The sequence below is a fragment of the Schistocerca piceifrons genome, chromosome 1 (genome assembly GCF_021461385.2).
Source record: "Schistocerca piceifrons isolate TAMUIC-IGC-003096 chromosome 1, iqSchPice1.1, whole genome shotgun sequence".
In the NCBI taxonomy this organism is placed as follows: domain Eukaryota; kingdom Metazoa; phylum Arthropoda; class Insecta; order Orthoptera; family Acrididae; genus Schistocerca; species Schistocerca piceifrons.
In genome coordinates, this window is record NC_060138.1 from 630,272,291 (window position 1) to 630,297,101 (window position 24,811).

General features: G+C 39.4%; 1 protein-coding gene across 1 annotated transcript in view; it reads right to left on the bottom strand.

The window, feature by feature from the left end:
* Positions 1-24,811, bottom strand: part of LOC124804778 (flavin reductase (NADPH)) — a 66,862-nt gene that overhangs the window by 27,480 nt on the left and 14,571 nt on the right. The window contains exon 3 of the mRNA XM_047265103.1: positions 4,363-4,452. Coding sequence (XP_047121059.1) covers positions 4,363-4,452 — 90 coding nt within the window. The remainder of the gene's footprint in view (positions 1-4,362; positions 4,453-24,811) is intronic.

Sequence of the window (24,811 nt, forward strand, 5' to 3'; positions counted from 1 at the left end):
AGCAATAGCATAGGCATGCTATTAACTTGCAAGTGTCGCTGCAATGATCACAAACTATAATGTGGTATGCTAGACTCTTTAACGTATTATGATGAAAATAGCTACACTGCCGAAGACTGATCGGGCATGAATTCATGCCCATGTCCTGGTGAACACTCAATAACATGGTGAACATCTAAGTGCTTTTGTCAAAGAAAATTCAATAACTCTGTTTCATATAAACATACTTAACTTTTCAAAATACTCAAACTGCTGGATATAAAAGGACAACTGCATTTCCACTAGGATTCCCAAGTAATACAATTATTTGCCTAACTTACAGTTACTTCCATAACTGTTACAAAAATACAAAGTGTAATCTTTGTACACATACAACATGCAGCACTTTTGAATTGTCTACTAACCTGTACTGTATACAACAGATTATATATCTGTTGTTCTCCCCAGACACCTCCAAACTGTCACACTGATGAATTTACAGATTGTGAATGCTGTATGTAAATGTTTTTACTTTAATATTGCAATGTGCTGCAATTAAGTTTCAAAACTTTTTCAAAAATATAGTAATCTAAAAATAACGTTTTTCCTTCTGCATGATGAAATGTACACTGCTCAAATAAAATTTATTTGGATATTCACTATACATATAAATTTTATTTGAGCAGTGTACATTTCATCATTTATTTGGATATTCACTATACCCTCCCCCCATGAACCATGGACCTTGCCGTTGGTGGGGAGGCTTGCGTGCCTCAGCGATACAGATAGCCATACCGTAGGTGCAACCACAACGGAGGGGTATCTGTTGAGAGGCCAGACAAACATGTGGTTCCTGAAGAGGGGCAGCAGCCTTTTCAGTAGTTGCAAGGGGAACAGTCTGGATGATTGACTGATCTGGCCTTGTAACAATAACCAAAACGGCCTTGCTGAGCTGGTACTGCGAACGGCTGAAAGCAAGGGGAAACTACGACCGTAATTTTTCCCGAGGGCATGCAGCTTTACTGTATGATTAAATGATGATGGCGTCCTCTTGGGTAAAATATTCCGGAGGTAAAATAGTCCCCCATTCGGATCTCCGGGCGGGACTACTGAAGAGGATGTCGTTATCAGGAGAAAGAAAACTGGCATTCTACGGATCGGAGCGTGGAATGTCAGATCACTTAATCGGGCAGGTAGGTTAGAAAATGTAAAAAGGGAAATGGATAGGTTAAAGTTAGATATAGTGGGAACTAGTGAAGTTCGGTGGCAGGAGGAACAAGACTTCTGGTCAGGTGACTACAGGGTTATAAACACAAAATCAAATAGGGGTAATGCAGGAGTAGGTTTAATAATGAATAGGAAAATAAGAATGCGGGTAAGCTACTACAAACAGCATAGTGAACGCATTATTGTGGCCAAGATAGATACGAAGCCCACACCTACTACAGTAGTACAAGTTTATATGCCAACTAGCTCTGCAGGTGACGAAGAAATTAAAGAAATGTATGATGAGATAAAAGAAATTATTCAGATAGTGAAGGGTGACGAAAATTTAATAGTCATGGGTGACTGGAATTCGAGAGTAGGAAAAGGAAGAGAAGGAAACGTAGTGGGTGAATATGGATTGAGGGAGAGAAATGAAAGAGGAAGCCGTCTGGTAGAATTTTGCACAGAGCATAACTTAATCATAGCTAGCACTTGGTTTAAGAATCATGAAAGAAGGTTGTATACATGGAAGAACCCTGGAGATACTAAAAGGTATCAGATAGATTATATAATGGTAAGACAGAGATTTAGGAACCAGGTTTTAAATTGTAAGACATTTCCAGGGGCAGATGTGGACTCTCACCACAATCTATTCGTTATGACCTGTAGATTAAAACTGAAGAAACTTCAAAAAGGTGGGAACTTAAGGAGATGGGACCTGGATAAACTGAAAGAACCAGAGGTTGTACAGAGTTTCAGGGAGAGCATAAGGGAACAATTGACAGGAATGGGGGAAAGAAATACAGTAGAAGAAGAATGGGTAGCTTTGAGGGATGAAGTAGTGAAGGCAGCAGAGGATCAAGTAGGTAAAAAGACGAGGGCTAGTAGAAATCCTTGGGTAACAGAAGAAATATTGAATTTAATTGATGAAAGGCGAAAATATAAAAATGCAGTAAATGAAGCAAGCAAAAAGGAATACAAACGTCTCAAAAATGAGATTGACAGGAAGTGCAAAATGGCTAAGCAGGGATGGCTAGAGGACAAATGTAAGGATGTAGAGGCTTATCTCACTAGGGGTAAGATAGATACTGCCTACAGGAAAATTAAAGAGATCTTTGGAGATAAGAGAACCACTTGTATGAACATCAAGAGCTCAGATGGAAACCCAGTTCTAAGCAAAGAAGGGAAAGCAGAAAGGTGGAAGGAGTATATAGAGGGTCTATACAAGGGCGATGTACTTGACGACAATATTATGGAAATGGAAGAGGATGTAGATGAAGATGAAATGGGAGATGCGATACTGCGTGAAGAGTTGACAGAGCAGTGAAAGACCTGAGTCGAACAAGGCCCCCGGAGTGGACAACATTCCATTGGAACTACTGACGGCCTTGGAAGAGCCAGTCCTGACAAAACTCTACCATCTGGTGAGCAAGATGTATGAAACAGGCGAAATACTCTCAGACTTCAATACTAACGTGAATTCTTTACAGACGAATGGAAAAACTAGTAGAAGCTGACCTCGGGGAAGATCAGTTTGGATTCCGTAGAAATACTGGAACACATGAGGCAATACTGACCTTACGACTTATCTTAGAAGAAAGATTAAGGAAAGGCAACTATACGTTTCTAGCATTTGTAGACTTAGAGGAAGCTTTTGACAATGTTGACTGGAATACTCTCTTTCAAATTCTGAAGGTGGCAGGGGTAAAATACAGGGAGCGAAAGGCTATTTACAATTTGTACAGAAACCAGATGGCAGTTATAAGAGTCGAGGGACATGAAAGGGAAGCAGTGGTTGGGAAGGGAGTAAGACAGGGTTGCAGCCTGTCCCCGATGTTGTTCAATCTGTATATTGAGCAAGCAGTAAAGGAAACAAAAGAAAAATTCGGAGTAGGTATTAAAATTCATGGAGAAGAAATAAAAACTTTGAGGTTCGCCGATGACATTGTAATTCTGTCAGAGACAGTAATGGACTTGGAAGAGCAGTTGAACGGAATGGATAGCGTCTTGAAAGGAGGATATAAGATGAACATCAACAAAAGCAAAAAGAAGATAATGGAATTTAGTCGAATTAAGTCGGGTGATGCTGAGGGAATTAGATTAGGAAATGAGACGCTTAAAGTAGTGAAGGAGTTTTGCTATTTGGGGAGCAAAATAACTGATGATGGTCGAAGTAGAGAGGATATAAAATGTAGACTGGCAATGGCAAGGAAAGCGTTTCTGAAGAAGAGAAATTTGTTAACATCGAGTATAGATTTAAGTGTCAGGAAGTCATTTCTGAAAGTATTTGTATGGAGTGTAGCCATGTATGGAAGTGAAACATGGACGATAAATAGTTTCGACAAGAAGAGAATAGAAGCTTTCGAAATGTGGTGCTACAGAAGAATGCTGAAGATTAGATGGGTAGATGACATAACTAATGAGGAAGTATTGAATAGGATTGGGGAGAAGAGAAGTTTGTGGCACAACTTGACCAGAAGAAAGGATCGGTTGGTGTTCTGAGGCATCAAGGGATCACCAATTTAGTATTGGAGGGCAGCGTGGAGGGTAAAAATCGTAGAGGGAGACCAAGAGATGAATACACTAAGCAGACTCAGAAGGATGTAGGTTGCAGTAGGTACTGTGAGATGAAGAAGCTTGCACAGGATAGAGTAGCATGGAGAGCTGCATCAAACCAGTCTCAGGACTGAAGACCACAACAACAACAACAACATTCACTATACAACCCCAAATCAAGGCTTTTACAATCAAACTGTGATTAGATCATGGACTTTGCTAAACTGAAAATTTCTCTCATTATTTTTAGCAGTTTGATCAGGTAGCTGTCTTTTTATTACACATGAAATGCCATTAAGCAGTGGAAAGACAGCAAATTGCATTATTTTTGTTTAACAATGGAAGCAAGAAGTGTGTGTGTGTGTGTGTGTGTGTGTGTGTGTGTGTGAATTTCTAAGGAACCAAACTGCAGAGGTCATTGGTCCCTAGACTTACACACTACTTAAACTAACTTATGCTAAGAAGAACACACACACCCATGACCAAGGGAGGACTCGAACCTCCGACGGGAATGGCCGCGCAGTCAGTGACATGGCGGCTTTAACCGCGTGACCACTCCGCACGGTGAAGCAAGAATATTTTATGCTAGTTATAGTATATCAATTTTCCCAAAAACCGTACCTGAAATGCAGACAGAGACAAGCTGGACGCCTTGCTGCTTCATTGCTGCAACAATGTTCTTCATCCCATCAGATAAGACAGTAGTTGGTTCTGTTAAACAAAAGGATAAAAACTAATTTATAACTTCAGCTTCTTATCTGAAAACATGAGACCAATCTGAAATTCAGTGAATATATAGCAGCTACTAGAGACCTGTGAATGCAATCTATACAAGTCAAGTACATTATTTGCTAAGACCCTGTTATTATTTCCTATGTAATCCCGACCATAAAAATTAAATTGCCCAGAAAGTAATGCACCACATTTTTATTTCTTCTACAATTCTTTATTGAACATAATGAGAATTACACACACAAAAGAATGGTGTTTTATCTACACAACGTATTTATCCATGTAATCTCCATCCTGTTCTATGGCCTTCCTCCAGTGCAAAACAAGGATGTGTATGCCCTGTTGTTACCAATCCTTGTCCTGGTGGCGGAGCCAGTGCTTCACTGTGTGAATCCTTTGCTGATTGACAGATGCAGTGCCAACTGCTGAGTCATAATGCATCCATCCTCACAAATGACAACATCAGCTAGCTGCAACATACCAGGTGTGATAGCCACTGATGGTCTCCCCGACCACTGTAAATCGTGGAGCTCTTCCGGACCACCTTCTGATGACCTCACCCTCCGTGCCCAGCAACTAGCTGTACTTCTGTCAACAGCAGATGCTCCAAAGACTTTGCACAAGCGTTTGTAAATATTCCTCACAGTTTCTTTCAGTGCAGTGAGAAATTCAATGACGGCACATTGCTTGTAATGTACATCACCTACAGACACCATTCTGTAACTGTTCTGCAGCTACACTATCTGTCAGAAGTGATGGAAACTTGGGATGCTCATTCAGGATACTTCAAATAATACATATGAACATTTCACATTTGTAGCATTGTTTTTGGCTGAGAATTTTTTTCTGGGCAACCCTCGTACATCTACATCTATACTCTGCAAACCACCATGAGGTGAAAGGCAGAGGGTATGTCCCATTGTACCAGTTATTAGGGCTTCTTCCTATTCCATTTACATATGGAGTGATTGATTGAGTGCATATGTGCATGCAGTAATTATTCTAATCTTATCTTCATAATCCCCATTTACACAAAATGTTTTATTAACACCACTTACCTAACGTAGACATGTTTTAGCATGTAATAATCAACAACTGTGCCTTCAATATCAGACTATCCACAGATGATAATTGCAGATAACTAGATATAGATACTATACCAGAAGTCCTAAATGGAATACAAACACTTAAAGAAGTAAATGTAACCACTTGCCTTGTAGGTGAGGCATTGAGCGCACACAAATCCACATATTGTAAACTTTTGTTTCAGTCAAAACTGGAAATTTAGTTTAGGAAACTTTTTTCTTCTTTTTTTTCCAGATGATTTCAGCCACTTTTAATCTATTTTTTATTTATTTTTTTAAGTTTGCATTTATTTCTCCTGACAAGATTAGGGTCTTCAAGCCCTCTCTTGATCCAACCAGACTTCCTCAGTAAAACATCGCTGTACATCTCATACAATAAACGTACATAACAATAATAATAGTAATAATAATAATAATAATAATAATTCTGCCTTGCTCTGAACCCACTATCCAACATGCTAAATAATACAAATTATGGATATAATGTTACTGGAACATACCAACACAAAATCACACATTTGTTATACATGGATGATCTAAATCTACTGGCAGCAACAAATCAACAACTCAACCAATTACTAAAGATAACAGAAGTATTCAGCAATGATATAAATATGGCTTTCAGAACAGACAAATGTAAGAAAAATAGCATAGTCAAGGGAAAACACACTAAACAAGAAGATTACTTATTGGATAACCACAGCGACTGCATAGAAACGATGGAAAAAACAGATGCCTATAAATATCTAAGATACAGGCAAAAAATAGGAACAGATAATACAAATATTAAAGAATAACTAAAAGAAAAATATAGACAAAGACTAACAAAAATACTGAAAACAGAATTGACAGCAAGCAACAAGACAAAAGCTTTAAATACTTATGCTATACCATTATTGGCCTATTCATTTGGAGTAGTGAAAAGGAGTAACACAGAACTAGAAGCACTCAATACACTTACACGATCACAATGCCACAAATATAGAATACACCACATACATTCAGCAACAGAAAGATTCACATTAAGCAGAAAGGAAGGGGGAAGGGGATTTATCGACATAAAAAAACCTACATTATGGACAGGTAGACAATTTAAGAAAATTCTTTATAGAATGAGCAGAGGCTAACAAAATACACAAAGCAATTACTCATATAAATACATCGGCTACACCATTGCAATTTCATAACCACTTCTACAGCCCTTTAGATCACATAACATCAACAGATACAAAGAAAGTAAATTGGAAAAAGAAAACACTACATGGCAAGCACAAGTATCATCTAACACAGCCACACATCGATCAAGACGCATCCAACACATGATTGCAATACAGGATCAAACAATAAACACCAGATATTACAGCAAGCATATTATTAAAGATACCAATACCACAACAGACAAATGCAGACTTTGCAAACAACTAATAGAAACAGTAGATCACATCACAAGTGGATGTACAATACTAGCAAATACAGAATACACCAGAAGACATGACAATGTAGCAAAAATAGTACATCAACAACTTGCCATAAAACATAAACTAATAAAACAACACGTTCCCACATACAAGTATGCACCACAAAATGTACTGGAGAATGATGAATACAAATTATACTGGAACAGAACCATTATAACAGATAAAACACCACATAACAAACCTGACATCATACTTGCCAATAAAAAGAAGAAATTAACACAACTAATCAAAATATCCATACCCAATACAACAAATATACAGAAGAAAACAGGAGAAAAAACTGAAAAATACATCCAACTGGCTGAGGAAGTCAAGGACATGTTGCATCAGGATAAAGTTGAAATTATACCAATTATACTATCAACTACAGGAGTCATACCACACAATATCCACCAGTACATTAACGCAATACAGCTGCATCCAAATGCATATATACAACTACAGAAATCTGTAATTATTGATACATGTTCAATTACCCGAAAGTTCCTAAATGCAATGTAACATATACCATACAGTTAAAAGGTCCGTGTCACTTTCCATTTTTAATCGGACATAACGTCTGAGAAAGGAAAGTAATAATAATAATAATAGATGCAATAATAATAGATAATAGAAACATCAGCCTAATTAACACTGTGTTAATATGACAAAGGAAAGTCCTTGGTGGAATATTAATGATTTAAGGAGTAATGTTATTAATGACATCTAAGAATGGTATGACAGTACAAAAGGAGTCCAATCTGGATAAGTTGACTGATCCAGAGGCAAGATGCACTAGATACAAAACTGCATCAACTGGTTCTATCACTTCATTGTCACTTTGTATTGTTTTAGGTGAAGTCATAAGATAAAGAATGAGGAGAATTGGTGCAGAACTGATGAAAAAAGGAACTTTTGGAAAACATAGGCGAGAAAAAGGGACAGGAAGAAAGGACATTTGTTAAGACATCATGAAACAACTTCCATGGGACTAGAGGAAGCTGTAGAGGGTAAAAATTATAGGGGAAGACGGAGACTGGAATACATCCAGCAAGCAACTGAGAACATAGGATGCAAGTGCTACTCTGAGATGACATGGTTGCCAAAAGAGAGAATTTTACGGTGGGCCATATCAAGCCAGCCAGAAAACCCATGATTCAAAAAATGGTGGGATACATCAAGCCAGTTAAAAGACTAATGACCCCAAAATGTATATTACTTCGATTATAAGTTTTGGGTCAACTTTCTGTGATAAGTTCCTGCATAGTTGAAATTTATTTGCACTGGCCACAAATAGCACAATGCCATCAGTAAAATTAATGTGGTTCAGTTATCTTCTACAACCTTGTTTTCTTTCTCCTATTTCCCCGTTTAGGTGTCTAAAGACTTTCTGTATTGTGGCCAAGAACTGCATTGAAAAGGAACCTCTGTGCTTAATTCCTCATGTACTTCTGAATTTCCCACAGTCAATGAAGTCTAATGAAAGCTGCAGTATTGAAGTATATTTTCTTCGGTACACTAATTTTCATTGGCTGTTAGCACAGATTTTGTTGGCCATTGGTTTCTTATGTACTACTTGGACAACAACTCGCATAAACTTTCTTTGAAAAGTTGAGTGCCATCTTGGTGACATGCATGCCTGCAGATGGTCTGTTTTCTTTCTTTCTTTTTTTCTTTCTTTTTTTTTTTTAAAAAAAAAAAAAAAAAGTTAGAAACCTGTTTCCCAATAATGTTTTGAGCAAAGGAAATCACTACATACAGCAACCTGTATAATGGAAATAAAAGTACACCTGTATTCTCAGTTCAGTTTAGTAGAACCAACTGTTTTTCCAACCATGAGAAACACAGTGTGGATTTTGTACACTGTTCAGCTGGTTAAGATGCCTCAAAAGATGCCTCACTACATACAGCAACCTGTATAATGGAAATAAAAGTACACCTGTATTCTCAGTTCAGTTTAGTAGAACCAACTGTTTTTCCAACCATGAGAAACACAGTGTGGATTTTGTACACTGTTCAGCTGGTTAAGATGCCTCAAAAGATAATTTCTTGTTTAGACTGTGAGCGTATTGCCACACTGAGATAAGAAGAGTTACCAGTAAAGGAGTCACCTGTTGATTTTGCAGCACCATTCAAACATTCAAATGCTATCTTGTGACACAAAATACTGATGATCTCCCTTCTAGCGATTTCCTGTGGTCAACAATACCAGCCGATGAGCACTGCCAACAAATTACGTTTAGCTGCTACCTTCAGGGGAATGCAACATAAATGTGTGCTGCCTTTTTGGGAGTCATGTGGAAGGACTGTGTAAACCCAGACAGTATGATTAATTTAGCCACTAGGAGCCTATTACGAACAACAGTACAAAGCACTCAGCACTAGTGTGTGAAGCATGTGAGCACAAAGGAATACCTGAAATGAAAGCATTAACAATGGTGACAGGTTCTCTTCACCAATGAGTACAGGCTTTGTCTGACACCCGATGATCATCACAGAAGAGTGTTGAGGCAGACAGACAGTGATGCACGTCTCAGGCATGTAGTCCCACAGATTCAGCAAGGGGGTGGAGCAAGAGCAATCGCGTTTTGTGCCAGTATCATGTACAGAGGTCTGACACATCTCATCAGCGTTAAGAATAATTAGAGGGTTCTTCAGCCCTACAGTCAACATTTTAGTTACGCATTCGTCTTTCAAGACAATGAAGTGTGAACACACCATGTTCGCCTTGTGGATGCCTTGTTCAAGTGGGCAGGAACTGAATGAAAGAAACTGTTGCAGCATCATCTGACACTAATCCAAATGAGCATGTTTGGAACCAGTTGAAACTTGCTGTGTGTCACTGCAGGAACTCTCCTGACAGTGGATGACCTCAAGTGGGCCGCTGTTGAAAAGTGGGCCAGGCTTGAGTAGTGTCATCTCTACCACCTCGTGGGTAGATGCCACACACCAGACAAGCATGGTACAATGCACAAGAAGGGAAACATGGTATTAAATGTTACCCAGCAACAATTTTTCTTTTGCAGAGATGCAGTTTTAAACAGGTTGCCTTTATTTTCTATAGTTTTGAGCACTAAAGGTTTCTCAATTGTTGTTACAGAAGAGGACAAAAGGGGTGGGAGAATTAGCGACCCTTCTCAGCCACTACTTTCGCTGCTACTTAGCATAGTTTTCAATAGAGCACATGTCTCATGAATTCCTGAAATTTTCTTAGCTGTTATGTGTACCTATGTGGCATCCATCAATCATCTACAGGAGAGGGGTCCTTACTCATTTTTATTTGTTTTGTAAATAAAAAATGCCATTATTTATTTACAAATATTTGTTTTGTAAATAAAAAAGGCATTTTTATTTACAAAACAAATATTTCTGTGCTTGTTGCGGAGGATGACCACACAAACAAACTTGTTACTCAACTTTATCCATTGTTTTCGTCCTGGAACTTCCATTTGTATAAGTCAACCCAAACTATGGAAATAATTGGCATCTTAAAAACACAACCATTCCTGCATAAAAGGGACAAACATAAGAATTAATATTTTGTCACTGTCACGGTGCTAGCAGGTGAAGAACTCATTTAAAGGAATGAGGCTGGAACAGGTATTTGTCTGTGATTCTGAAGGAACCACATGAGAATTCATCTTAAATAATTTACGAAACCCCTAGTGTCATACATTCCTGAAAAGATGCTGGTGTTAGCTAAACAGGACCATTCTCAAGACTGAAAAGGACGCATGTTCTAACAAAGTAATTAACTAACCTGTTTCACAAACTTTTAAGAACTGAGAGAATAATCATTGTAAGCCTAATATAAAATTAGATGTAATTGCCACTACAGTCAATATCATCATCTTGCATTGTATGGAATTACTAAAAGTGGCTGCTGTAAAGTGGCAGGCAATAGCAGCAGTAAGCAGAAATCATTTGGCTTAGAACTATACAAAGAAATTTAATGACGGAGTGCCAACACTATATAACACTGTAGCAGGTCCAAGGAATCCAACCAAACACAGAGGAGGCATCAGTCAGTTCATTTCCCTGAATGCTCACAGGCTCTAGTAAGAAACTTTATGCAAAGGAATATTTCTTATATGGACTGGACAGATTTGTGGTGGTGATGATGATGATGATGATGATGCCTGTGATTTTGAAGGGCTGCAGTTACTATAGCCAAGACAGTGTAAGAAGATCCCTGACTGCTCACAACGCTGTTGCCAGCTTTCAGCTGTGAAGCACTCATGACTGCAGGTGAAAATAACATTTGTCTACAGAGCTGTGACAACACTGAAGAGTGCCACAGAGATGTTTACGAAATCACGTAACATTGTTGGTTGAAGTCTGTGAAGCTGTTGCATCCAGCCCACACCACTGCAACTGTCAGCGATCAATTTGTGCAGACTCAACTATTGTCTCTCAATCCTCTCACAGTGTTCAAAGGCATTTAGGTATGAGACACTTTTTTATTCATATTAATAATGCTATAGTATGTTCTGCATTTTGTACATGAATGCTCAATTAAATTAATAAAATTTAACTGTCAATGAGGCAAAACTAAGATCATTGTGTAAAAAGGTAAAACAGCTAAATATATAGTTTGTATCTATTATGTCCATGAATAGGTATAGAAACGTATTTTACTGTATAAGGTACATTGAGGAATGAAGAACTGACTGTATAGTGCTTCAGAGTTAGTAGAGGCCTCACTGCTCACTTCCCTTCCCTAAACTGACATCTAACAATGGTGACTTTAAGTCTTGTCATAATAGCAACCCCTTCATGAGAAGCAAAGTAAATGGTTTGTGATTGTTACTTCATCCAGTAGAAACTGTGGTACATTTTTCTAATTTAAACTAATGTACATGTATTGGACAGTTGTGCCATCTTTGAGGGTGTGATGGAAACTTTAAACTGCTCCACATATGCACCCATTGCTGAGAGGTAAAAAAAGAGAGATGTTTTTTGTTCATGTCAGGTTCAGGGATGAAGAACTGGATGCTGCCTCAGTACAAGAAAAGTCCACTCCTCCATAGGAAGTGTGTAGTACATGGCTTATGGCTGTTTCCCCAAATACCTGCATCTAGTGATTTCAAACTGACGTCACACATACTGTGCAGCTTTGCAATTTTAAAGTATATGCAGAATCATTAGAGAAGCTCCATACATACTCTGTTAGAAGTTCCTTTACCATACTACAATTTTTGTTATGTCCAATTCGAAGACAGTATAACGCAAGACCTTTTCTGTTCTAGCGTCAGTGCAAAGTCGTCAGACCTTGGTGGTATTTTTAATTGTTCATAGACAGTTACGTCATGAAAGATGGTTGTATACATGGAAGAAGCCTGGAGATACTGACAGGTTTCAGACTGATTATGTAATGGTAAGACAGAGATTTAGGAACCAGGTTTTAAATTGTAAGACATTTCCAGGAGCAGATGTGGACACTGAGCACAATCTATTGGTTATGAACTGTAGAGTAAAACTAAAGAAACTACCAAAAGGTGGTAATTTAAGGAGATGGGACCTGGATAAACTGACTAAACCAGAGGTTGTACAGAGTTTCAGGGAGAGCATAAGGGAACAATTGACAAGAATGGGGGAAAGAAACACAGTAGAAGAAGAATGGGTAGCTTTGAGAGATGAAGTAGTGAAGGCAGCAGAGGATCAAGTAGGTGAAAAGACGAGGGCTAGTAGAAATCCTTGGGTAACAGAAGAAATATTGAATTTAACTGATGAAAGAAGAAAATATAAAAATGCAGTAAATGAAGCAAGCAAAAAGGAATATAAATGTCTCAAAAATGGGACTGACAAGAAGTGCAAAATGGCTAAGCAGGGATGGCTAGAGGACAAATGTAAGGACGTAGAGGCTTATCTCACTAGGGTTAAGACAGATACTGCCTACGGGAAAATTAAAGACACCTTTGAAGAAAAGAGAACCACTTGTATGAATATCAAGAGCTCAGATGGAAACCCAGTTCTAAGCAAAGAAGGGAAAGCAGAAAGGTGGAAGGAGTATATAGAGGGTCTATACAAGGGCGATGTTCTTGAGGACAATATTATGGAAATGGAAGAGGATGTAGATGAAGATGAAATGGGAGATATCATACTGCGTGAAGAGTTTGACAGAGCACTGAAAGACCTGAGTCGAAACAAGGCCCCGGGAGTAGACAACATTCCATTAGAACTACTGACAGCCTTGGGAGAGCTAGTCCTGACAAAACTCTACCATCTGGTGAGCAAGATGTGTGAGCCTGGCGAAATACCGTCAGACTTCAAGAAGAATATAATAATTCCAATCCCAGAGAAAGCAGGTGTTGACAGATGTGAAAATTACAGAACTATCAGTTTAATAAGTCACGGCTGCAAAATACTGACGCGAATTCTTTACAGACGAATGGAAAAACTGGTAGAAGCCGACATCGGGAAAGATCAGTTTGGATTCCGTAGAAATGTTGGAACACGTGAGGCAATACTGACCTTACGACTTATCTTAGAAGAAAGATTAAGGAAAGGCAAATATACGTTTCTAGCATTTGTAGACTTAGAGAAAGCTTTTGACAATGTTGACTGGAATACTCTCTTTCAAATTCTGAAGGTGGCAAGGGTAAAATACAGGGAGCGAAAAGCTATTTACAATTTGTACAGAAACCAGATGGCAGTTATAAGAGTCGAGGGACATGAAAGGGAAGCAGTGGTTGGGATGGGAGTGAGACAGGGTTGTAGCCTCTCCCTGATGTTATTCAATCTGTATATTGAGCAAGCAGTGAAGGAAACAAAAGAAAAATTCGGAGTAGGTATTAAAATCCATGGAGAAGAAATAAAAACTTTGAGGTTCGCCGATGACATTGTAATTCTGTCAGAGACAGCAAAGGACTTGGAAGAGCAGTTGAATGGAATGGATAGTGTCTTGAAAGGAGGATATAAGATGAACATCAAAAAAAGCAAAATAAGGATAATGGAATGTAGCCAAATTAAATCGGGTGATGCTGAGGGAATTAGATTAGGAAATGAGAAACTTAAAGTAGTAAAGGAGTTTTGCTATTTGGGGAGCAAAATAACTGATGATGGTCGAAGTAGAGAGGATATAAAATGTAGACGCAATGGCAAGGAAAGCATTTCTGAAGAAGAGAAATTTGTTAACATCGAGTATAGATTTAAGTGTCAGGAAGCCGTTTCTGAAAGTATTTGTATGGAGTGTAGCCATGTATGGAAGTGAAACATGGACGATAAATAGTTTCGACAAGAAGAGAATAGAAGCTTTTGAAATGTGGTGTTACAGAAGAATGCTGAAGATTAGATGGGTAGATCACATAACTAATGAGGAAGTATTGAATAGGATTGGGGAGAAGGGAAGTTTGTGGCACAACTTGACAAGAAGAAGGGATCGGTTGGTAGGACATGTTCTGAGGCATCAAGGGATCACCAATTTAGTACTGGAGGGCAGCGTGGATGGTAAAAATCATAGAGGGAGACCAAGAGATGAATACACTAAGCAGATTCAGACGGATGTAGGTTGCAGTTGGTACTGGGAGATGAAGAAGCTTGCACAGGATAGAGTAGCATGGAGAGCTGCATCAAACTAGTCTCAGGACTGAAGACGACGACAACAACAACAACAACAATAATAAGACAGTTACCTTGGGTAAGTTGAAATGCTTGTTAGCGAACTTCAAAGGGTTGTGGCCCTTTAGGTTGTGGGATAAAATGGGTCGACAAGGCTGGTTTAGCTTTTGGTTAATCATGATTGCATTGTTTACTACACTTTGCTACCATCACTTCCACAAAGAGGCTATTACTAGGGCTCATGCAGAAAGCCCCATTTACCATATACATTCCATTGTGGTGGATGATTCCTAATAGGGCTTGATGGACCGTGTTACTAAACCTGTTAAGTTATAAAATTTTAATGAAACTGTTTAATCTACTCCCTAAGAAATACTGCCGAGGAAACAGAGTGTTCAGTTTCTACATGCAGGTTGTTTTGAATTGTTGTATATGAAGTACCCATTTAAGTTTATTATTAAAAAGAAGTCCCAAAAACAATACTAGTCCACTTCTAGAAAAGTTGGATTTCCAAGAATAGTTCTGAATGAGGATGAGCAGAATGTATTCTACAAAAGTGCACAACATGTAATTTAATTGGTGAAAAGATGTATCCCCTGTTTCACGCCCACTTCCAAGCCTTTTGTATGGCTGTCTAGCTTTCACATTACACTGTGCATACATATATGGAACAATAATATAAATAAAGATCATTGACGTATAATGCTAGTGTGGCTGCAGGCCCCACTGCATTTACTATGTCATTTACTCCAATTACAAACAGTGTGATGTTCATAGTTTATCCCTCTAGAACTCCATTTCCCTGCATGTCCTGATTCGAAACAATCTAAGTGATAAACAACTTTGTAGAAAGATGGGCAAACTTCCTCAAAAGCTCCACTTGTGCAGTATTTGTTAAATGAGATTCTGCTGTTGTGTCACATGTTTCATTAATAAAAGAATACTGCAAGCATATGACATAGTGCTCTAAGGCATCTCTGAACACAAACTTTAACTGTATGTGATGTTCAGTGATTGATAGATTTACACATTCCAAACTCTTACAAAGTACAAATGTTAGGAAGAAGAGACTATTGCTGCTAGGTAGTGCTCATAGCAGAGTGCAGGCCCAGGCCCTAATTACCTGAAAAGTTAGGGAAGGAGTACAAGGTTTAGAGCCTTTGTGAAAGGATTTCACAAAAGATGATGAGGTCACAATAGTGGGTGGGATAGGGAACAGCTTAGATAGAGATGGTGTACAACATAGATGCTATCCTAAGCAAGATAGCTTCACCAACCGGGTGGCATCAATGTAAGAATGGTTGACCTGTTCCAGTGGCAAGATCAGTCTTGTTTTGGCAATGCTGTATTGTGAACCAGTGCAGGGTTGGAGATGGAGATGATGATGGTGATGATGATGATGATGACGACGACTGTTGAACCGGCATACATTGCACTGGTGTTGGTGAGGGTTACACTAGGCACAGCCTGCACCTCAACAGTACTGTGAAAGGAAGGCTGGTGGAGTTAATTAGAGAGAGTATAGCAGGTGGGAGGGGAGAGGGAGGCATGCTAAAATACCTGTTCATGGAATGAGGGCTAGGCCTTTTTAAGGATAAACAATAATATTAGGCTTTTATCCCTTAAAAGTATCCCAATCAGTTTTGAGAGTTCTTCATTGTGTGCACAGAAAGTAAAATGTACCACAATGGAGTGCACAAACCCCACAGATTTTTGTTCAGAATTATCTATTCCTCATCCAAATGTGCAGTCCATTTAAGATAAAGTACACAAACTTGAAGTTGAATTACGGTCTTCGAACAGCATGGTGGTATACATTACAGAGTACTGGTGTAGAGATAATGAAATACAGCATATTGTGCTATCTTCATAGAAGATCTGATCATTACTGGTGTACACAAATATTAGGCACAAATATTAGCCACTGCACTGCATTAACAGAGACAGACATCTATAAGGAGTTAAATCATTGTGTGTGTGTGTGTGTGTGTGTGTGTGTGTGTGTGTGTGTGTTCCCATCACCTGGTGGTAATGTGAACACTTTCTTTAACAAATTAACTGAAGTGCCAGAAAGAGCTCAGCCCCCAAAACTAACACAATATTACTTGGTGACATGGATATTAACACAGGATTGAGGGTGAAATTAGGAATATCTTCCTGCACTTTTTGTGCAGCAGAAAATTGTAAATACTGCTATTAACATATGAATAAGTTCAGAATCAGTCTTAGACCTTCATAAAATCTTGACATTTCTGATTATTACTGTCAGATAATGAAGCTAAAGATGGGCTTGTTAAAACCCACAAAACTACAGATCTATACAAGGTTCTCATGGTTGTTGTTGTGGTCTTCAGTCCTGAGACTAGTTTGATGCAGCTCTCCATGCTACTCTATCCTGTGCAAGCTTCTTCATCTCCCAGTACTTACTGCAACCTACATCCTTCTGGATCTGCTTAGTGTATTCATCTCTTGGTCTCCCTCTACGATTTTTACCCTCCACGCTGCCCTCCAATGCTAAATTTGTGATCCATTGATGCCCCAGAACATGTCCTACCAACCGATCCCTTCTTCTTGTCAAGTTGTGCCACAAACTTCCCTTCTCCCCAATTCTATTCGATACCTCCTCATTAGTTACGTGATCTACCCATCTTATCTTCAGCATTCTTCTGTAGCACCACGTTCCAAAAGCTTCTACTCTCTTCTTGTCCAAACTATTTATCATCCATGTTTCACTTCCATACATGGCTACACTCCATAAAAATACGTTCAGAAACGACTTCCTGACACTTCAATCAATACTAGATGTTAACAAATCTCTCTTCAGAAACGCTTTCCTTGCCATTGCCAGTCTGCATTTTGTATCTTCTCAACTTCGACCATCATCAATTATTTTGCACCCCAAATAGCAAAACTCCTTTACTACTTTAAGTGTCTCATTTCCTAATCTAATTCCCTCAGCATCACCCGACTTAATTCGACTACACTCCATTATCTTCGTTTTGCTTTTGTTGATGTTCATCTTATATCCTCCTTTCAAGACACTGTCCATTCCGTTCAACTGCTCTTCCAAGTCCTTTGCTGTCTCTGACAGAATTACAATGTCATCGGCGAACCTCAAAGTTTTTATTTCTTCTCCATGGATTTTAATACCTACTACGAATTTTTCTTTTGTTTCCTTTACTGCTTGCTCAATATAGAGATTGAATAACATCGGGGAGAGGCTACAACCCTGTCTCACTCAATTCCCAACCACTGCTTCCCTTTCGTGTCCCTCGACACTCATAAATGCCATCTGGTTTTTGTACAAATTGTAAATAGCCTTTCGCTCCCTGTATTTTACCCCTGCCACCTTTAGAATTTGAAAGAGAGTATTCCAGTCAACATTGTTAAAAGCTTTCTCTAAGTCTACAAATGCTAGAAACGTATATTTGCCTTTCCTTAATGTTTCTTCTAAGATAAGTCGTAAGGTCAGTATTGCCTCACGTGTTCCAACATTTCTACGGAAACCAAACTGATCTTCCCCCAGGTTGGCTCCTCCAAGTTTTTCAATTCGTCTGTAAAGAATTGTAAAGAATTCACATTAGTATTTTGCAGCTGTGACTTATTAAACTGATAGTTCGGAAATTTTCACATCTGTCAACACCTGCTTTCTTTGGGATTGGAATAATTATATTCTTCTTGAAGTCTGAGGGTATTTCACCTGTCTCAAACATCTTGCTCACCAGATGGTAGAGTTTTGTAAGGGCTGGCTCTCCCAAGGCCATCAGTAGTTCTAATGGAATGTTGTCTACTCCCGGGGCCTTGTTTCGACTCAGGTCTTTCAGCGTTCTGTCAAACTCTTCACGCAGTATCGTATCTCCCATTTCATCTTCATCTACATCCTCTTCCATTTCCATAATATTGTACTCAAGAACATCGCCCTTCTACAGACCCTCTATATACTCCTTCCACCTTTCTGCTTTCCCTTCTTTGCTTACAACTGGGATTCCATCCAAGCTCTTGATATTCATACAAGTGGCTCTCTTTTCTCCAAAGGTCTCTTTAATTTTCCTGTAGGCAGTATCTATCTTACCCCTAGTGAGATAAGCCTCTACATCCTTACATTTGTCCTCTAGCCATCCCCGCCTAGCCATTTTGCACTTCCTGTCGATCTCATTTTTGAGAAGTTTATATTCATTTTTGCCTGCTTCATTTACTGCAGTTTTGTATTTTCTCCTTTCATCAATTAAATTCAATATTTCTTCTGTTACCCAAGGATTTCTACTAGCCCTCGTCTTTTTACCTACTTGATCCTCTGCTGCCTTCACTACTTCATCCCTCAGAGCTACCCATTCTTCTTCTACTGTATTCCTTTACCCCATTCTTGTCAATTGTTCACTTATGCTCTCCCTGAAACTCTGTACAACTTCTGGTTTAGTCAGTTTATCCACATCTCATCTCCTTAAATTCCCACCTTTTTGCAGTTTCTTCAGTTTTAATCTACAGTTCATAACCAATAGATTGGGCGCAGGGTCCACATCTGCTCCTGGAAACATCTTACAATTTAAAACCTGGTTCCTAAATCTCTGTCTTACCATTATATAATCTATCTGATACCTTCTAGTATCTCCAGGATTGTTCCATGTATTCAACCTTCTTTCATGATTCTTGAATCAAGGGTTAGCTATGATTAAGTTATGCTCTGTGCAGAATTCTACTAGACGGCTTCCTCTTTCATTTCTTACCCCCAATCCATATTCACCTACTATGTTTCCTTCTCTCCCTTTTCCTACTCTCGAATTCCAGTCACCCATGACTATTAAATTTTCATCTCCCTTCACTACCTGAATAATTTCTTTTCTCTCATCATACATTTCATCAATTTCTTCACCATCTGCAGAGCTAATTGGCATATAAACTTTGTAACGTTCCCTGGCAGCACACACACTATTAATAAAATGAAATGGCATTTAATTGTACTATGTACGCCGCTACGAAGCAATTCGTATGTACTGTAATTGTTTAATAAAAAATATTATTTAATTTTGTATAAAGGACGTTGGTTATTATTGTAATATTTTCTGTAATAATATTCTCGATGTATTTGTGATTGTAATATTTCTATACTCATAATGTAATTATGAAATATGTTAATATTTGCGATGAAAAAAAATGTAAAATATAGCCACAGAGGAAAATAATGTTGTAAGATTACAAAGAGATATTTATTATCAGCAATACTATAAATAGCACTACATAATGTGCATTCTTTGTCGTCTCCCTCAAGAGTTGAGAGAGAGAGAGGAACCTGTGACGTAGCATTATATGAATGAGTAGACTTCTTTTGTCTGTATCTATCTTTAACCGCAATTAGAGGAGAAATTATAAAGGTGTGTAATTTTAATTATTGTTATGGTCTAAATACATTATAATTTATCAAAATTGTGTATTACTAATGTAAATTAGCTTGCCCATGTCATCTATAATATTTCTTTAAAGAATTTTCAGCACTTTTAGCGATTATCGTTGGTGTTGCTGGGCTGTGCCAAGAGCGAACGATTTGCAGTGGCGGCACATTTAAAAAATTGTTCTGCTATAAAATTAACCAAACCCGTATATCGGGAGCAGGTAAAATTAGCAGTGAATTACTAAATATTTTTCTTTTACAGTGATCCTGAGGCTGACTGAATTTATTACTGGTTTTACATTTGTGCATTCATAGGCGGATAATTAACGTTGAAGTTGTTAATCTGTTGGTTCTTTCGATTTCTAAAGCAAATAACTTAAACGTATAGTGAAGTGTGTTTTGTCAATGATAATTAAACGTTCAAGTCGGCTTGGCAATATTTAACCATTTTATGCTAACAGAGACAGTCTTGTGTTCCATAGCTAACGCTGGGAAAGAATTCAGTAAATATTTAAAAAACCACTGCATTTAGAAAATATGTGCCAAGGTCAAAATACGTAAAAAATTTAATTTAAATAATTTTCAAAGTTATAAATGTTATTAATCAGTTAGTTTGAATTTATCAGCATGAGAGGGTTGCTAAGGTTCACGTAATTTTAAATGTGCTTAATTCTGTCTAAATGTATTTTTATTACCACACGTAAATAAGGGGTTCTATAACAAAGTTCGTACTGAAAGAGTAAATAACAAAAATATTTAAAGCCATTTTCATCCATTAATGTGCTGGCAGGTCGACAGACACACAAACAAACACAAACATACACACAAAATTCAAGCTTTCGCAACAAACTGTTGCCTCATCAGGAAAGAGGGAAGGAGAGGGAAAGACGAAAGGATGTGGGTTTTAAGGGAGAGGGTAAGCAGTCATTCCAATCCCGGGAGCGGAAAGACTTACCTTAGGGGGAAAAAAGGACGGGTATACACTCGCACACACACACACACACACACACACACACACACACACACACACACATATCCATCCACACATATACAGACACAAGCAGACATATTTAAAGACAAAGAGTTTGGGCAGAGATGTCAGTCGAGGCAGAAGTGCAGAGGCAAAGATGTTGCTGAAAGGTATGAGTGGCGGCAACTTGAAATTAGCGGAGATTGAGGCCTGGTGGATAACGGGAAGAGAGGATATATTGAAGAGCAAGTTCAACACCCTAATTCACTAGTTAACCTTTCCTCCAAACCTCTCTCCCAATCCGAAACCTCTGTCCTATCCAAAGGCCTCACCTTCAGCCCCACTCCCAGATTCAACCAAACAGCCCTCGTCAAAGATTTACTGTCCTACACTCGTACTCTCTGCTGGAAGTATCACTTTGCCACGAAGAAAAATGATCCTAATCCTACCCCTAATGATCCAACTCCCCAAGACACTGTCCAAATTGAACCCTGCCTGGAACAGTTCCGTCCTCCGTCACAGCGGGACCCACCTCCTCTTCCTCAAAATCACCCTCTCCAAACCTTCCAGGAATTTCTGACTTCCAGCCTTGCCTCTCAATTCTTCTTAAAAAACCTTAATCCTACTCCCAACATCACCACTGCTGAAGCCCAGGCTATCCGTGATCTGAAGGCTGACCGGTCCATCGTCATTCTTCCAGCGGACAAGGGCTCCACGACCGTGGTACTTGATCGTCGGGAGTATGTGGCTGAGGGACTGCGTCAGCTTTCAGACAACACCACATACAAAGTTTGCCAAGGTAATCCCATTCCTGATGTCCAGGCGGAGCTTCAAGGAATCCTCAGAACCTTAGGCCCCCTACAAAACCTTTCACCTGACTCCATCAACCTCCTGACCCCACCGACATCCCGCACCCCTACCTTCTTCCTAAAATTCACAAACCCAATCATCCCGGCCGCCCCATTGTAGCTGGTTACCAAGCCCCCACAGAACGTATCTCTGCCTACGTAGATCAACACCTTCAACCCATTACGTGCAGTCTCCCATCCTTCATCAAAGACACCAACCACTTTCTCGAACGCCTGGAATCCTTACCCAATCCGTTACCCCCAGAAACCATCCTTGTAACCACTGATGCCACTTCCTTATACACAAATATCCCGCACGTCCAGGGCCTCGCTGCGATGGAGCACTTCCTTTCACGCCGATCACCTGCCACCCTACCTAAAACCTCTTTCCTCATTACCTTAGCCAGCTTCATCCTGACCCACAACTTCTTCACTTTTGAAGGCCAGACATACCAACAATTAAAGGGAACAACCATGGGTACCAGGATGGCCCCTTCGTACGCCAACCTATTCATGGGTCGCTTAGAGGAAGCCTTCTTGGTTACCCAGGCCTGCCAACCCAAAGTTTGGTACAGATTTATTGATGACATCTTCATGATCTGGACTCACAGTGAAGAAGAACTCCAGAATTTCCTCTCCAACCTCAACTCCATTGGTTCCATCAGATTCACCTGGTCCTACTCCAAATCCCATGCCACTTTCCTTGATGTTGACCTCCACCTGTCCAATGGCCACCTTCACACGTCCGTCCACATCAAACCCACCAACAAGCAACAGTACCTCCATTACGACAGCTGCCACCCATTCCACATCAAACGGTCCCTTCCCTACAGCCTAGGTCTTCGTGGCAAACGAATCTGCTCCAGTCCGGAATCCCTGAAGCATTACACCAACAACCTGACAACAGCTTTCGCATCCCGCAACTACCCTCCCGACCTGGTACAGAAGCAAATAACCAGAGCCACTTCCTCATCCTCTCAAACCCAGAACCTCCCACAGAAGAACCACAAAAGTGCCCCACTTGTGACAGGATACTTTCCGGGACTGGATCAGAGTCTGAATGTGGCTCTCCAGCAGGGATACGACTTCCTCAAATCCTGCCCTGAAATGAGATCCATCCTTCATGAAATCCTCCCCACTCCACCAAGAGTGTCTTTCCGCCGTCCACTTAACCTTTGTAACCTCTTAGTTCATTCCTATGAAATCCCCAAACCACCTTCCCTACCCTCTGGCTCCTACCCTTGTAACCGCCCCCGGTGCAAAACCTGTCCCATGCACCCTCCCACCACCACCTACTCCAGTCCTGTAACCCGGAAGGTGTACACGATCAAAGGCAGAGCCACGTGTGAAAGCACCCACGTGATCTACCAACTGACCTGCCTGCACTGTGACGCATTCTATGTGGGAATGACCAGCAACAAACTGTCCATTCGCATGAATGGACACAGGCAGACAGTGTTTGTTGGTAATGAGGATCACCCTGTGGCTAAACATGCCTTGGTGCACGGCCAGCACATTTTGGCACAGTGTTACACAGTCTGGGTTATCTGGATACTTCCCACTAACACCAACCTATCCGAACTCCGGAGATGGGAACTTGCTCTTCAATACATCCTCTCTTCCCGTTATCCACCAGGCCTCAATCTCCGCTAATTTCAAGTTGCCGCCACTCATACCTTTCAACAACATCTTTGCCTCTGCACTTCTGCCTCGACTGACATCTCTGCCCAAACTCTTTGTCTTTAAATATGTCTGCTTGTGTCTGTATATGTGTGGATGGATATGTGTGTGTGTGCGAGTGTATACCCGTCCTTTTTTCCCCCTAAGGTAAGTCTTTCCGCTCCCGGGATTGGAATGACTGCTTACCCTCTCCCTTAAAACCCACATCCTTTCGTCTTTCCCTCTCCTTCCCTCTTTCCTGATGAGGCAACAGTTTGTTGCGAAAGCTTGAATTTTGTGTGTATGTTTGTGTGTCTGTCGACCTGCCAGCACTTTCATTTGGTAAGTCACATCATCTTTGTTTCTAAATATATTTTTCCTACGTGGAATGTTTCCCTCTATTTTTTTATTTTATATATATATATATATATATATATATATATATATATATATATTATATATATATATATATATATATATATATATATATATATATATATCAGCTAAGGAAACTGCAGGTATTAAAAGGTCCTCCTAGCAAGGGTTGCCATCTGTCCTGCTATATAAGGATGATCACAGTTATGGACCTTATTGTCCCAGCATGTTAGCGCAAAATGTAAATGCAACCTTAGTTAGTTTTATTTATGTCAACACAGTCATCATTGCATGTTGCGTATCTTGTATTGACGATCCAAGTACCTTCTAAGATCTAGCACCAGCATTTGGGAAAATACCAGACTTCTCCAGTAGTACAGGACTGGAGCTATTTAAGCAGCACCACAGAAGAGTCAGGCCATTCCCATTTAAATAGCGATCTGACTGTTTGCTGTCTAATAAACTTACCTTATCATAGCTTATGAAAATGGAGGAAAGAGAAATTGTCACTTTTCACATGATTACACGAAAGGTTGGTCCTTTTTCAAGAAAGGACATACAAATCAGAAAGCGTTGTATGAGATTTGTATCTGTTTCATCTCAGTAATTCATGGAGGTAAAGCAGATGTGAGGCATCACATTTCTATGAAGAATCATTCACATAGATTCGTGGTAGCATTGACATCAAAGTTTATATCTACATTCATGATTAAAGAAGATGTCCAGGAAAAATTGCTCGTTGCTGCTGCAGAAGTAACAACAGCTTATAAAGTTATCAAGCATCATCAGACCTTCAGATCTCTTCACTGTACTGTAAAACTTCAGAGGGCTTCATCGAAGCCGCAAGTAGAATATGTTTCATCAAATTAAAGAACTAGGAAAAAAATGTGGAAGGTACTGAATGCCCTGCTCGTATCTCCACAATACTATATCAAGTGCTGCTGGAGTCACAACTGTTGACATTGAAATAATCATCACAGAAATATTTAATTATTTTT